The sequence below is a fragment of the Barbus barbus genome (genome assembly GCF_936440315.1).
Source record: "Barbus barbus genome assembly, chromosome: 6".
In the NCBI taxonomy this organism is placed as follows: Eukaryota; Metazoa; Chordata; class Actinopteri; order Cypriniformes; family Cyprinidae; genus Barbus; species Barbus barbus.
In genome coordinates, this window is record NC_136734.1 from 41,137,946 (window position 1) to 41,154,254 (window position 16,309).

At 41.8% G+C, this 16,309-nt stretch overlaps 1 protein-coding gene across 1 annotated transcript; it reads left to right on the forward strand.

Moving 5' to 3' along the window:
- Positions 1-1,920: 1,920 nt before the first annotated feature.
- Positions 1,921-9,875, forward strand: LOC306871747 (PH and SEC7 domain-containing protein 3). The gene is made up of 14 exons (XM_079419879.1): positions 1,921-2,011; positions 2,580-3,054; positions 3,370-3,454; positions 3,767-4,715; positions 4,795-4,875; positions 4,968-5,139; positions 5,236-5,325; positions 5,414-5,457; positions 5,529-5,701; positions 6,059-6,129; positions 6,301-6,446; positions 7,388-7,532; positions 7,810-7,956; positions 9,015-9,875. Exons 2-14 carry the CDS (start codon positions 2,728-2,730, stop codon positions 9,261-9,263), a joined length of 2,679 nt encoding a protein of 892 aa, XP_079276005.1. The 5' UTR covers positions 1,921-2,011; positions 2,580-2,727; the 3' UTR covers positions 9,264-9,875.
- The last annotated feature ends 6,434 nt before the right edge of the window (positions 9,876-16,309 follow it).

The following is a 16,309-nucleotide window of genomic DNA, read 5'->3' on the forward strand; positions in this document are numbered from 1 at the left end:
CCGGGTCGCCGAATCCCCCAGAAGCGCCGGGAACCCAGGAGATGAGCGAAGCCGCACAAGAGACGCCGCCGCCACTCGCTCCCGGCCCCAAGAGGGGAGCGCGTGCGGCCACCGGACTCCGCCCCTTCCCTGACGAACACTACCCTCCGGCACAAGCCCCACAGCACAACGAGGACACCAGATTCCCCGTTTATTTGGACACTTTGCCCCTTTGGACACTTTATTTTCCTTTTTATTGTTTAATAAAAACCTCTCCGAGGCTTGACGCCACGCCCACTGTGTCTGTCGTTGGCTCCTCCCGCCACAATATGTTAAACAGAGTGGGGCTCAATGGGCAACCTTGTCGAACTCCTCATCGTTGAGAGAGAAATTCTGTTCGGTTGTTCCCTATTTTTACAGGACATGTATTGTTTTTATACATGGTACTGATTAGATCAAAAGTTTTCCCTCCAATCCCGTTCTCCAGTAGTTTTAGAAAGAGTCAGATTGCCAGATTGAATCAAAAGCTTTTTCAAAGTCAATAAAGCAAGCAAAGATTTTGGTTTAGTTTTGCTGTATGTGCTTATCAATGATAGGCAGATGGGCAGAAATCCCAAATTTGACTTTTCTCCAAGATTTTGTGGGCTTTGAGAGTTTTGTAATCGCATATTAATAATTGAACAGAATATTCTCCCCAGGTTGCTATTGACACATATGCCTCTGTAATTGCTTGGCTCGAACTTGTCTCCTTGTTTAAAGATGGGTGTAATTAGGCCTTGATTCCAGGTGTCTGGAAAATATCCTACACTCAAAACAATGTTGAATAATTTGGTTATTGCAGTTTTGAATTTGTCATTTGTGTATTTGATCATTTCATTTAATATTCCATCAATGCCACATGCCTTGTTGGGTTTCAGTGCATGTAGTCTGGCTGTTAGCTCATTTACTGTGATCGGGAAATCCAGGGGATTCTGATTGTCTTTCATTTTTTCTTTCAGGATTTCTAATTTGGTTTTTATTTCATTTCGAGCAGGATTTGTTTAAATTGTTTTGTACAGATTTTCAAAGTGTGTCCTCCATATGTTTTCATTGTGAATGGCCAATTCTTCCTTTTGTGGTCTATAGAGAGTGTTCCAATTGTTCCAGAAGTTATTGGTATTTATTGATTCCCCATTGTTTGAAATAATTGTTCTGTATGCTCTTCCCTTTTTGCTTTTAGAGTTTGTTTGTACAGTTTAAGAGCTTCATGATATTGAAGGAGTTATTGGTTGTCAGGATCGCTGTGTTTTTTATTTGATAGATTGCGTATGTCCTTCTAATTCTTTTACACTCATCGTCAAACCACTTTTCATTGGTGTTTTTTGGTTTTCTTTTTGATTTCTTTTTCAAATTGCACATGGATGCTGATTGGTGGAATATATCTGTAATGTCCTTTAGTGCCAGATTTATGCCTACATTATTTTGTGGATATGTTTTAATTATAAATTTGTCCAATAATAATTTGATAGTTTGACTTTCTAGTGCAGTTTGATAGTTTTTTTTGCTGTTTTTTGTCCATTTGTAGGATTGATGTAGTCTTAGTAAATGAGAGGGCTGTCTGCATATTTGATTGTTTTGAGTTTGTTTTAGTTCGAGGGTAATTTACAGCGGTCTGACCGAGGTGTTTGAGGACTGACTGTGAATGCTCTGAGATGCACTTGATCAATGTCTGTGATGAAATAATCTACAGTACTGTTACCAAGAAAAGAATTAAAGGTATAACAACCAAAAGAGTCTCCTTGTATGCGACCGTTCACTATATACAGGCCCAGTGATTGACAGAGCTGTAGTAGGCTTTTCCCACTTCTGTTTGTGTTTCTTATGTCTCTCTCTCTCTCTCTCTCTCTCTCTCTCTCTCTGTCAGTGGAGGTTGTTTGTGGTCAGGAAGTGTGAATGTGCCTCAGTGCTGCTTGAGCAAAAGTCATTGCAGAGCACATCCGGCCTGTGTGTCTTTAAAAGAGTGCAGAAGTCTTCACTGAAGGATACGGCTGAGGTGAGCTTCATTCTCTACATTTGTTTGAAAAACCATCACATTAGATATCATAAATCACATCATTGATCATGTGCTGCTTGTTAGGAGAATGTGAACTTGTAAACCATGCATGTGGCTTAAGGAGGGCTCCGTTACCTTATGAATGACACGTAAAGATGAATTCAATGCTCATTTCTGTGGGTGGTTTCAAATCTGCAAACACGGATGTATATATCATGAGAAATGTATAACTAGCAAATAAACCTGACACTACTGATGCTCTATGCAGTGTTTCATGTCAACACGATGGTTTATATTGTCTCTATTTATATTGCCGTTGTTGTGTAAATGCTGAACACAAGCAGCTGTTCCACGGATCGTCTATTAAAACGACAGAAATGAATGTTTCGGCTGTCTCATGCACATGGCTGTAAACTCTCGTGGTTTTGTGGTGTCACAGTGGCGTAGATATGATGGCTAGTGAAAGGGTTTTTTCTCTACCGATGCACTTTTACATACTCAAAATGTTTGATCATATGCTGTGTTGAATGATCATGTTATAGATGTAGTTTGTTTTCTGAAATCTCAGACTTTGGAGCTTGTTGGTCGGAGTGGGAGGAAACAGCGTTTCTGAACATCAGTCTCAAAATGGATGCCCTGCTCATTACGGAGGACCAGGCCTAAACATGAGCTCTTCTTCCTAAACTCTTCATGATGACTGTCTGAAAGAGAAGACTATGGAGGATATTGTAGATTATCAGGAGTCTGAGCCGTATCTGGAGGCCATGCAGTACATAGAGAGGATGAAGCAGGAGAAGGAAAGCGAGAGCATCCCGATGAAGAGCTGCGAGGATCATGGGGTGTCTCTGTACCCCGTCACCATTCCTTGCGCTCCTCTCTCTTACGCTGCTGTTCAATGGGACGCCCCAGAAACGCCCGCAGAGCCTCCCGGATTGTCTGAGGCAGAGCTGACCTCCATCACCAGCCCGAGGTTCGACTGGACGCTGGATCTGCCGTCCGCAGACCAGGAGTCACAAGTGGATGTCACGCTTGCATCTTCCCAGGTATGTCAGTGAAAGCGGAAGGGCCTTGTGGTTTTTCTGGTAGACATGTTCTTGTGTCAGTAACAGGGGACCAGCTTTCTTAGTGCTTTATATTCTGCTTTTATATATTGTTACAGTTTAGAGGAACAGCTTTTCACATAGAGTTAGTTTAACAACTTTGTGCAAAATGTACAATATAGTTTGTTTGAATTAATTAAAATATAACTTTGACCAGAAGAGAAAGATGGCTAATGTTTGTTTGTTTGTTTGTTTGTTTGAGTGAACAATGTATTCTGATGTATTCTCATGTATTCTGATGTTTTTTTTCTCCAATAGACATGTGATGCTCAGAAGTCAGATATGCAAACACAGCTGGCACTTTCACATGAAGAGCCCCTTGTATCATTTGCAGATGGCAACAGTAACATTTTAAATCTTAATTATTCTATCCTGTTTTTTGTGATGTGATTTAAATAATGGAAGTGCATTAAATCATATTAGGGTGTGGTTGTAATTGTGTGACAATTGTTAAATGGCCATGTGTTTGTCAGCTGTGAATGTGGAACTGTTTGCTGACTTAGCTTCCTCTTCATGAGTTTTGCTGCATAAACTTTAAAATGTGGCCGCATGCACATCAGTTTCCCATCAGCCATTACATTCCTAGAGGTTTGGACTTGGTGTTGTCAGAAATCATTATAGCGAGGAAGTATTTATCTGTGCCTTTTCCCATCAGACTCCAGAGCAGATGCAACTGAAGAGCATTTTGAAGCTTCTGATGGCGTTCAGATCTTTATGGACGCACAGGACTCAGAGATTCAACCGGGTCCTGAGAGCTCACAGTCGCAGGAAGAGAAGGAACCTGACATGTTAGACTTTCCCGAAACGACTTTTGCCCATGAGGAAAGCACAGATTCAGGCAGTGAAGAGCAAACTAGAGAGTGGACTGAGTCCGAGGCAAACGGAGAATCATCAGACGCAAGAGCCGATATTCAGGATCAGATTCAAAGACCTGATGAATGTCTGGAAAAAGAAGAGTCAAGTTCCCCAGAGATCCAGTCTGATCAGTCACAGGACGCCATCATTACAGGCTCGACAGAACTACCGGCCCTCACGGACAATTTGGTGCAGCTTGAGGAACTTATACTGACACAAGAGCCAGAAAACATAAGCACATCTGTTACAGTGGCAGAGATGAACCAGAATAATGGCACTTTACAACATGCAGAAGAGATTCAGGGCGTGAACCTCTCGGAGCAATTCAACGCACAAGACCAAGAACATGTAGAAAGACCTGTAAGCGCCGAGCAAAAGTCTGACCCTGAAAATGAACCGCCAGAGCAAGCAGAGCAGAGCGAGCGCTTCAGATGTCCAGATGAGAAGGGATCCTCAGAGCAGATCCAATGTTCAGATGAGGAGAAACCCTGCGATCAGACGCCGCCATCCGAGTGTTCAGACACGTCCAGCGACATGAAGCAGCCTACAGAGCCGGCAGACGCAGAAGAGCATGTACAAGATGAGACATCAGAGCACTGTATGCCGGTTATAGACACAGAACCCACTGGTCCCTGCATCAACGGCAGCGCTGAGCTCGTAAACAGAGCTGAGGCTCAACGGTTGGCTGAGAAGCTCTATAGACTGGATGGTTTTCAGCGTACAGATGTGGTTAGACATCTGGACAAAGAGTAAGTCTCTACTTACCATTGATTAAGTGTAGCATTTGTTTTTCCACCAAATCTTCCCATTTGCTGTTTCTTTTGACAGCAACGAGTTCAGTCGTGCTGCTGGGGAAGAGTACCTCAAGTTCTTTGATTTCACCAACGAAAGTCTGGAGCAAGCGGTCCGGTAGGCTCCTCATTTCCAAACTCTGAGCACACACTGAGGAGATTCGTCAGTGAGAGTTGCTTTTCAAACCAGGTGCTCTTCCTGATTCTTAGGTCATTTCTGAAGGAGGTGGTTTTGATCGGTGAGACTCAGGAGCGCGAGAGAGTCCTGCAGCACTTCTCTGCTCGTTTCCAGCAGTGTAATCCTGATGTGTTCTCCTCCGCCGGATCCGTGCTCACGCTCACGTGTGCCATAATGCTGCTTAACTCTGACCTGCATGGACAAGTGAGTCTCTTACAATCACAGAAAAAGATTTTGTTAAGACCCCAAACTCTTGCATCATCTACAGTCTTTGTGAAAGTAACCCTTTTGTGTCATCAGAATGTTGGGAAGCCCATGTCCTCGGCTGAATTCGTGTCAAATCTGGACGGCATGAATGGAGGCAAGAACTTCAGCAAGGACTATCTGAAGGTGTGAGAGCCAAATCGTCTCGGCCCAGAAGTGTTTTCGTGTCATGTTATTAACTCAGTAGTAACTCTGTTTCTTCTGCCTCTTTCAGAGTCTCTACAGCTCCATCAAGAGCGATCCGCTGCAGTGGGCCATGTGAGTAAACTGACCTGCAGCGATGATCTGAGTTTGATCTGTTGTTTCATCATGTTTATCTCTGTTCCTAGAGAGGAGGGCGTTCTGGCTAAATCCATGATGCCGGAGCAGGATTCGGACCAGGATGGATTTATGCGCTCAAAGAGTAACCCGTTCCAGGATCTCCCTCACGACACCAAGGCCACCGTGTTCCAGAGAGGCTTTTTAAAACGCAAAGCTCACGCAGACATCGATGGCAAACGCAGTGAGTCACAGTGTGGATAAAGATAAGTGTGCTGTACAGTTAGGGATGCTCAGTAGCCAGTCGTTTAGATGCATTTCTGTGCGCGGCCATTTAAATCTTCATTACAAGCAATCCTGCGGGTCATAAAGAACTTTGTTTTTCTACCTCCATCAGTGCCATCTGTTATTGCCTTGTTCATCTAAAAGTGTACTTTTCCTTGTTTTATAAAAATCTAGCAGAGCTCCCAAATTAACTTATCATTAGTCATTGTTGAGAAATTATTTAAATGTCTAGTTAATGAGTTGAGCATCCTGATCCCTCGAACGCTGGACAAGCAACATTTGACACACACTGATAACCAACTGAACTGATTTGCAGCTCCATGGGGGAAACGAAGCTGGAAGACGTTTTATGCCATGCTGAAGGGAATGGTGCTTTACCTGCAGAAGGTTTGTTATCAGATACTGATGCTGGATATTAGTGAGATGTAACTAAAAGCATATGGACAGCCAGTGTTTTACAGTGTTTTAGCATGTCTGCTTTTCATAGAACCCTGCCAAAGCATCAATACCAGTATCAGTAAAAGCGGTCTTTAGTGATCCGTGTCTCTGTCTGTCCAGGATGATTATGTGAAGGACTGCCAGAGCTCAGAGGAGGTGGTCAGTGTTCATCACGCTCTGGCAGAGCAAGCTCTGAATTACACCAAACGGCCGCATGTGTTTCGCCTGCAGACGGCTGACTGGAGAGTCTTCCTCTTCGAGGCTGCGTGAGTTTGTGTGCAGATTCTCCTTAAACCCAAATAATTTAAAGGGGCCAGAAACTGAGAAATCAACATTCCCTTGATCTTCTGACATACAAGAGGTCAATATACTAAAAACACATTCTGTAAGTTTCAGAACTCAAAACTTTCTTGTTAGTCTAAAAACAATTATGTTCATTGCTGCCTGTTTAGCCCCATCCACATCGCTGCCTGTTTAGCCCCGCCCACATCGCTGCCTGTTTAGCCCCGCCCACATCGCTGCCTGTTTAGCCCCGCCCACATCGCTGCCTGTTTAGCCCCGCCCGCCGATTCGAGCATATAAGTAAATAACGAGAGTGGCAAATGCAGGTCTATGCAGAAACCAAACGATATACTTTATTTGATGAACTTTATTTTTAATGAAGTTCCAGACCATGTCAGTAAGAACTTTGATTCAGTAAGAGCTTTGTTCAGACATTTGATTTCTGCTTCAGTTAGGGTTGGGCCGGGGGCAGTCCAATTGTTTAATTCATTGGCTAATGATGCTGTGCGACTATATTGGATCCGACAGTAATGTTGCAACACACAAGTGTGAGTAACTGAGCTTATTACATGATCACTATTGTTTTATACAGATCGTTTGATATGTGCTGAGTATTTAAGTGTTTTTGACCTAAGTCACAGCAGCGTCCATCTGTGAAGGCTATAGGCTGTCAAACACACACAACTATTATCCAATCACTGCAGTGGGTGTTTACTTCTACTGTCTACAATCCGCCACGTCTATTCAAACAGAGCTTTCTGATTAGGGGGATCAAAAACAGCACAGAAAATAGCCTATTACTTCTAAATTATGATGTTTTTTGATGTAAAAAATATTAATAACATTATAACAGTACAAAATAAAAAACAGGCAGTTCATGACCCCTTTAACTATTCCGTCTGAGTGATCATTGTGTCTCCTTCAGTTCCACGGAGCAGATGAACTCCTGGATCGGCCGGATCAACCTGGTGTCTGCGCTGTACTCCTCGCCTCCGTTCCCTGCTGCTGTCGGCTCTCAGAGGAAGTTCTGTCGGCCGATCCTGCCCGCCACACAGTCCAACCTCATGCTGGTAAGAGCTTTCTGTGTCCGAGAGTATCTAACCCATCGGTCAGCATGTGTGGGTGGCCATGATTTACTACAATTTAAACTTGTCTGTGGTGGACAGTCTCACTGAATACACGAAAGATATGATCCTAACTATATTAGCATCCGGCTACACCAAAGGACAATAATGTCAGTGTGTAGTGAGACAGTAGCTTCATTTCTCTGCTCACTCAGCACGTCAAGCATCCGCGTCTCGTTAGGGTGTGGATCGGTGTATTTGCATCTGTTATTGTTTCCATCAGGACAAACAGCTGCAGTCACACACGGCCATGCTGCACAGTTTCCAGCAGGACCTGACCTCTCTCCAGCAGGAGGCGCCGGAGAGCAGGAGGAGCAAAGCCCGGGAGCTGGAGGAGCTCCGGCAGAGGGAGGAGTACTTACAGTACGAGGTGCATGTTTGTCAAAACCTTCTCATAACACATAAGTCACTTACAAACACCAGGGGACGGATGTATAAATGACACACACACACATGATTAGTGAGATAAAAGTATCGCTAATGGGCTGAGAATCACAAACGCTCTAATCATTTACTCACCCTCACGTTGTTCCATGATGACAGAGTTTTCTTATTTGGTTGTAGTATCTAGTTTATATATTTTAGATAGAGATCATGGACATTTTTAGCAGTGTAATATTTACAGTCAGTATTATCTCTTGATTTGCTAGCTGTTAGTACTGTTGAAAGCAGAAGTAACACCTGTCTGGATATAATATGCAGATGATAAAAATTAAATTCAAGTTTATTTGTATAGCGCTTTTCACGATACAAATTGTTGCAAAGCAGCTTTACAGAAAATTTTAAGTTTCTACATTATATTTAGGAGTAGGTTATTAGTGGTGACTATGGCAGAAATGTACAATAAAAACCAGTCTTTCTACTCCATAATTTCATATTTAGTTCAGTGTGTTGGTTGCTGTCTCTTTGTAATGAATTGTGAAATTTACTAGCAATTTCTGAGTGAAAATGTTCCAACGCCAATTTTTTTCCCAGTTTGTGATTCACTTTTTAATAAATATTGTCATAATGTAAGACGAAACTATAGGTATTAAAGTGAATATTTAGAATAGAATAAAATTAATATTTAGAAGTGAAGAGTGTTTTGTTATGAATCTGTGTGTTTGTGAACTTTTGACCAACCTTTGCTCAGACTCTCATGGAAGGTGTGACGTGTGTGTGTGTGTGTGTGTGTGTGTGTGTTGCAGAAAACAGCATTTCCTGGTCATTTCTGGATAGGGAATAGAGCTTTAATATCCACCATTATTCTGGTGCATGTGCAGATCTGGCGTACTTAGTTTCAAACATTTTCATAAATTTTCATAATTTTCATGTCTAGAGATGAACGCTTTTAACCTTTAATGTGTTGTATCATTTTTCATGCTGTAACTCGGTTTAATTGAACTGTAAATGGTGTGAGTAACGAGTGTTTTCTGCTGGTTTTCACAGAAGTCTCGTTACGAAGTCTATCTGAAAGTTCTGGAGGCCTGGCAGGCGCTGGAGAAGTCCGATTCATCGGTCGCTGACAGACTGAACGCACTCGATGAGGGATTGTGGACCGGATCGATGGATGAGCAGCAGGACGAGGCTGACACAGGGATGAAGCGATCTCACTCCAGTCCGTCTCTGGAGTTAGAAACGCCTGCTCAGCCCGTCGTCAAAGTCCGACGCAACATCTCCGAGAGACGGACCTACTGAAAGATTGTGATTCCCCACCGGAACGAAGAGCTTTGAACAATCAGACTCTTACACACAAATTGTCGGAAACGCTCAGAGGACTTAAATCCTTTAAGATTTTACATCATTTAATGTATTTTTAAAGTCAGTTCCGTCCAAGGTAAAAAATAGCAACAACTGTAGTCTTTTTATATACAGAATTTTTGCACAATACTAATTAATTGACCCTGTTCATACTGTCCACAAGAGGGAGATGTTGCTCAAGATGTTTAAACGAAGGACAAGACCCAAGTCATTAGTTCTTAACTCACATCTCAAAAGAGTTTCTGGATGAATGTGAGATCAGCAGAACCATAGTAAACAGAGTGAAGATTGTAACTGTGTGTGTGATTCTCTGTGGGAAAGCGTCACATTAGTGCTGTCATTCAGAAACACGCTTGCTCCAGCCACCTTTTCCTCTGAAAGCACCACTGCTGAATGGCTCTTGTGTATCAAGTGTTTGTGAATATCTGATATCCATTCATTTGAACAACAGCCCATCATTAAGCTCAGATGCTGAGGATGTGTTTGATGGATTGTGCCTTCGGGCTCTGGATGCTCAGGATGTGTTGCTTGATAAAGATCTGAAAAGCCAATATCAGATAAAGCCGCCTGTTGACACGTAAACAGATTGTGAGGAAAAACAATCAAACTGTCAGTGAGTCAGAAAATGACTGAACGTCACTTATAGCCAGACTTCTGCTCTCACACCGCATTATTGAGCTCCTATGTAAGTATAAATGTGCTCATAAATATGGCGAGACGATTAATTTTATACTTGAGCGATTTGAAATCCTGCGGCTGCTGGATAGAATTATGTTTAAGAAACCTACATGAACACACATTCCTCACAGAGTTTCACGAAGTACTACAGAAATTGAGAAGGTGTGTTATTTTGAAGCATGCACAGTCGAGCTGTTTTCACCGTTGCGTCTGAAGCTCTTGTGTTTGCTCCGCCGGTGGCGTGAGGTCATGACCAAACTCAGAGCTGGAGCTGTGGAGCGTGACGTCTGCGCTGTTCCTGGACTGAGCTAAAGTTCCTCTGAGGTTTTGTTCCTGCACGTCTGTCTGGCTGAAGGGTTTTGTGGCCGCTTGTCAGGCCTGGTTGAGTAATTAAAAAGGCAAGTGGAGGCTTTTCTTCATTAAGGGTCCTAAGCAGCGCTCGTCGCTCTCCTTCTCGCTTGATCCGTCACAGAAATTCCTGACATCATTCCTCTGGATTCCTCTTTGTGCCGAGGCTCAGACGCGGTGGATGAAGCGTTAACTCTGGTTTGATGGTGGCTGCTCTCTTCGCTCATTCTCCATCTGCTCCGGCGCTCCTCATCGCTCCCCTGTGTTCATCTCCTGATGTTTGCTGGAGCTCGGTTCTCTTCCCAGATGGAGAGATGTTAGAGACGGTAAAAGCAAAGACCGTTTTAAAGACCACTGTAATTTTGCCAGTTTACCTCTGTGAGCCAGTTCTGTTGGCATAGGTATCGTTTCTATTCATCCATCCATCTCCTCACACTTTACAGTGGGTTTGTTGCCTTGTGTATGTCATGTTAAGAAATTATCCATACTGATCAGAGTTTAGATGAGGATTCATATGTGGGTTAAATGCAAAACTTTGTTTGGGTTCTTTCATATCTACGAGTATTTATTTCACTCACAGATTCTGAACACACGCTGATGATTCTGTCCCTCTCAAGCAGACTTTTATTTGTGTTGGTTTCTTTTAAAGTGGCCCGGGGCCGGTGACCTGAGTTTGGCCTCAGCGCTGGGCCACGCTCACAACGGCCTGAAGACAATAATGGGCTCCGTTCTTCATACTGGGGAGTGAAGCGAGCTAAATCTTCCACCCTCAATACCACGACTGAGGTGAGACCCCTGAGTAAGAACCTAACCCCCAACTGCTCCCTGTGTGTGTGTGTGTGTGTGTGTGTGTGTGTTTTCACGGTGTGTGTGTGTGTGCAATTGGATGGGTTAAATGCAGAGCACAAATTGTGAGTATGGGTCTCCATACTTGGCCGCACTTCACTAAATGTCTGCGAGATGCGTCCTGTGTGTTCAGATGAAAGCAAAATTTGTTCTGTTCATCAAAATGATTCTGGGTCATTCTCAGATAATGGTGCCATTTGTGACTGAAAATGTCTTCTTTTTTCTGTTTTGTTTGACCCCCCCACACACACACACACACACACACACATAGTACTAGATCTGTACCTGCCATATTTCTCAATAAAAAGTATATTTTTATTATTATTACTTTTTTAATGGCAGATTCTTAAAATGACGGCTCTGCTTAAAATATTAAATAGGTCTTTAAAATCAGGTAGTATATCTGTCATTATAACTGAAAAAGAATATATGAATTTAGACCCGGCGTCCAGGCCATTGGAAATCACGTTTCTTTTTGTGTCATTGGTGCCAAATGGAGCATAATGGCCTCTGACACAAAGTAGATAAATATGCAATATATTCTAACTATAAGATCTTAAAATACAACAACAGCACTAACTGCTGTAAAGTGAAGCTGACCGATAAAAACAAATCATATTTCAGTTACATTTACTGTATTACACAGGAACTTTTACTTATGCAACAAATTCAGTAAAGATCTCTATCATGTCTGTTATCCCACTTCAAACTTTCATCTAAACTTGTCAGCAATGCTTCATGCATTATGAAATGGATATTTTCCTGCACATATTTATGCAGTATGCTCCTCCTGACAATAAAACAACATCAATACTGATTTACAGCTATTTTATAAATATTAATTTTAAAAAATCACATTTGAAAAAGATTTAATTTTTTTAAAATAAGTACACAATCTACAATATATTTACTTTGTTCTAATTTAGAATCATCTTGTAATAGCTCACAGCCCATATATAAAAAAATATACAATAGATTATGTGGACTGATTTTCTTATTTTGATGCATTTAGTGTACAAATAATTTTTTTATTTTATTTTTACTTTTTATTATTTTTCTGAAAATGTAAAAGGATAAATTCCTTACTTGCTCAAAATCAGACATCTGAATCAATATAAGATGTTTAATCCATGTCCTGGCAGTGGATTGAATGGTCAGTTTGATGCCACACGATCAGTGTGTATAAATGTTACTGTACACACTGAAAACAGGACTGGGGTTCATTTATTTTTCATAATAAACTATTCCTGTAATTTTACAAAGTTTAGAAAAGAGCAATTGTTTTGAAGTTTCAATATACAGATGATTCATTAGTGATTGTTCTATTTTGGTCAACCTAAGTTAAATTCATAGAAATGTTTGTTTAATGAACAGTGATTTCTGTGTGAAAATGAAAAAAATTGGGTAAATCCAGTGAAAGATGCATGACATGGAAACTGAGGAAATCCCTGTGCTGCTTTTACACACGTTTGCTTGATGAACCTGTTGGCATTTATTAGGGTTGGGTGTGTGTTCTTGAGGAATGCTGTCTGCTCCACATGAAGCAAACACACTATCCAAGACAATAAGCTCAACAGAAATGATCACTAATTTCTTGATTGCATTATAAAACCTCTTTCTATTAAAACTATTTGGAATAGGGAATTATCTGACCTTAATTTATCTGTGGACTGGGAGAGGGTGTGGTCTAATCTCAGTTTAACATCTAAAAATCTGGCGCATCGTCTTATTCACTTCAAAGTCATTCATAGAGCATACATAACTCCTTACAAAAGATTCAAAATGAAACTACAATCAAATTTCAACTGCCATATATGTAATACTACATCATCAGGTACTTTTCTGCATATGTTTTGGGAATGTCCTATCACTAGCAGTCTATGGACACATGTAAACCTGGTTTTATCATCCTTACTGCAAATTGATTGGTCAGTTAACCCAAGTTTGTGTCTTCTTAATGATGATTCTGGTCTTTGTATAAGTTCGATGCAAAAGAGAATGTTGTTTGCTGGCTTTACAGCTGCGAAGAAGACAATAATACAGAACTGGTTTACACCGCATATGTGTGGGAAAACATATTGGATCCGTAGCCTCCTGCAAATAGTGTCTTATGATTGTACAACAGCACGAATCAATGGAGCCAAGCCTTCTACCATTGATGCTTGGCAGTGCTTTCTCTTTGAAATACGTGACTGTATGGAGGAGTGACTTCCGTGGGTTTCTTTTTTCTGTCCTTCCTTTTCTCCCTCCTTTTGACTGGACTTTGAGATGTTGAGTATGTGTCTGTTGTTTTATTTTATTATTTTATTTAATTTTCTTAATATATATATTGTTTTTTTTTTTTTTATGTTGTGTTATGTATGAAAAAAATAAACAAATGTTGATAACAAAAAAAGAAATGATCACTAATTCATTGGTATTGAAAAGGCTGCAAATTTGATGTCATAAACTGACAGAGTTTGCTGCTGAAATCAATTAATGAGGTTGGTGGGTCCATTCACCCGATCCGGGATAAGTGCTCTGTCAAAGCTACAATGACCCGCTTGAGGAAGAACGGCCTCATGATGACAGCTGACACGGCTCTTGATTCATTCTGGCAGGCCGGCCGTTCTCGAGGGGACTTGGAGTTTGTTGTTGACTATAGGTTTCCAGGCGTAAATGTTTAGTCTCTCTTTGAAACACACGTGAAGTGAATTAGCACACCAACAGCGAGCTGACGTTTTGGCCGGAGCTCCTGAAGGGCCCCGTCTGCTTGTGCTTTGGCTCCTGTGATGATCGTCTTCCAGAGGCCTTGTCCTCTCTCAGCGGTTCCAGCCCGCTGACCGTATTGTGCTGCCGGACTCATTACTGGCAAACCCACAGCCGAGCGCCATGCTAATAGGCCTGAAGTCGCCCGGGGCGAGTGAAGGGAGGACTAGCGGTGTGAATGAGGCACAAATACAGAAAGAGGCTGTTAAAAGAGACAGGGAGGAAATATTATCATTGCCTTTATGGCCACACATTCTTGTTTTTCTCACTCTCTTTGGATTTCAGCAGCATCAAGGTTTGATAGTTGCAGTCATTACGCAGTGGGCAGGAGCCCAGTTGGCAGACATTTTTTGAGGTTGATGACAGGAGGGGATTTTGTGTCATTTTTGCCTCCATGAAAGGCACGCAAGCGCACACACACACACACATACACACACTTGTACATTTTTGTTTCTGGTTGTTAGTTTCTGCTTGAACACAGAAGTTTAAATGTTTTCAGTGAGTGCATTTACATGCACAACAATACAACATCACTAAAAAGTAGCTCATTGTATAAACTTGAGAAAGCGTTCACGGGAGGACGCTGAAATGACAGAGTTTTTCCTCCGGTTTTGACGTGAAAACATGCGCAGAAGAATCTGGTGAAGGTGCAGAGCGGAATCAATGAAATGTGTGGCGATCGGTTTATACTTTAGTTATTAAAGTACAACGTTTAGTTTACATGTCGTCGGGTTATGGATAATTTATTTATGTGATGAACAAGGTAAAGAGTGAATTCGGCCGAAAACAACATTTGAAAAATAGGTTACAGCTTATTTATTATTGCAAATTAAAACGTCCTTATTTCAGCGATTATAACGTGTAAAGTCGTCTTTTATTTTGTGTGTTGGGAAAAGGTTCAGATGAGTGTGTGTCTGTGTGATACACGACTCTGTACCGGAACAATTTTTAAAATATTATTTTAATTATTTCATGTTTCCATTATTTACATTATTATTAGTAATAATCTTCAGAGAGTAATACATGCTGCAGTTACTTTTGGGGGAAGTCGTGGCCTAATGGTTAGAGAGTCGGACTCGTAATCCAAAGGTTGCGGGTTTGAGTCTCGGCAGGGATTGTAGGTGGCGGGAGTGAATGTCCAGCGCTCTCTGAGGTGCCCTTGAGCAAGGAACCGAACCCCCAACTGCTCCCCGGGAGCTGCAGCATAAATGGCTCCGGGTGTGTGTTCACGGTGTGTGTGTGTGTGTGCACTGCTGTGTGTGTGTTCACTGCTGTGTGTGCACGTTGGATGGTTTAAATGCAGAGCACGAATTCTGAGTATGGATCACCATACTTGGCAGTATGTCACTTCACAGTCATCCAAGTACGAGCACGATCAGTGTGCTAGGCCTAATAAAATGTAGGCTATATGTTCTACATTTATTTTGCTATAAACACCAGTTCTTCTGTGCACACAGTAATTCAAAATGCTAAACATAGCTTAAGGGAAATGTTTTAATTCAAACTTAAGTCAATATAAATATATATATATATATTTATTTACATTTATTCATTTAGCTGACGCTTTTATCCAAAGCGACTTACAATTGCTATATATGTCAGAGGTCGCACGCCTCTGGAGCAACTAGGGGTTAAGTGTCTTGCTCAGAGGACACATTGGTGTCTCACAGTGGATTCGAACCCGGGTCTCTCACACCAACGACATGTGTCTTATCCACTGCGCCATCACCACCCCTTATATATATATTGTGTGTGTGTGTGTGTGTGTTACTCTCCCACTGCTGGTAAATTGTTGGTCTATCTTTGTGGTTCCAACTTTGGATGAAAACTTTGGCTGATCGCAAAATAAATGAAAAACCAGAAGCGACAGAGCGCTGTCAGGGAGGCAGGTGATGCTCGTGTGTGGTTTTACAGCTGTAGTTTCCCAAACTGATGTTATTAACACTCCCCGCTCTGCAGTATATTCAGAAATCACACGAAAGAAGTGAATGTCGCGGGTCTGCAGCGCTCAGGATTCTCGGTTTGCGCTCATTCATCACGGGATCCAGGTGGGCCGCGGCACCGGCGAACCGTGGCCTCGTTAAAGAGCCATTATAATGAGGCCACAAAGAGGCGAGAAATAATTGCAAATAAAAGTACGTGATGCAGAAAATAAAAAAGGAAATTAAACAGATGCGCATGTTTTCAGGATCATTGCTTTCGTCCCTTTCATGTGTTCAGTTAAACCGCTGACTGGCGAAAAATATGCAACATAATAAATGATGGTTTTCATCAGGAACATAGTAGAAACACCATAATCATCACCGCCAGCTACCCTAGTCTAGCAGCAGCCTATGTAATTAGGCCTATATAAAAGTTGGATC

Coding starts and splice junctions, on each gene's coding strand:
- LOC306871747 (XM_079419879.1), top strand. CDS start 2,728: ATGGAGGATATTGTAGATTATCAGGAGTCTGAGCCGTATCTGGAGGCC. Junction 3,055..3,369: donor TCACGCTTGCATCTTCCCAG/GTATGTCAGTGA, acceptor TTTCTCCAATAG/ACATGTGATGCTCAGAAGTC. Junction 7,957..9,014: donor AGGAGTACTTACAGTACGAG/GTGCATGTTTGT, acceptor TGGTTTTCACAG/AAGTCTCGTTACGAAGTCTA.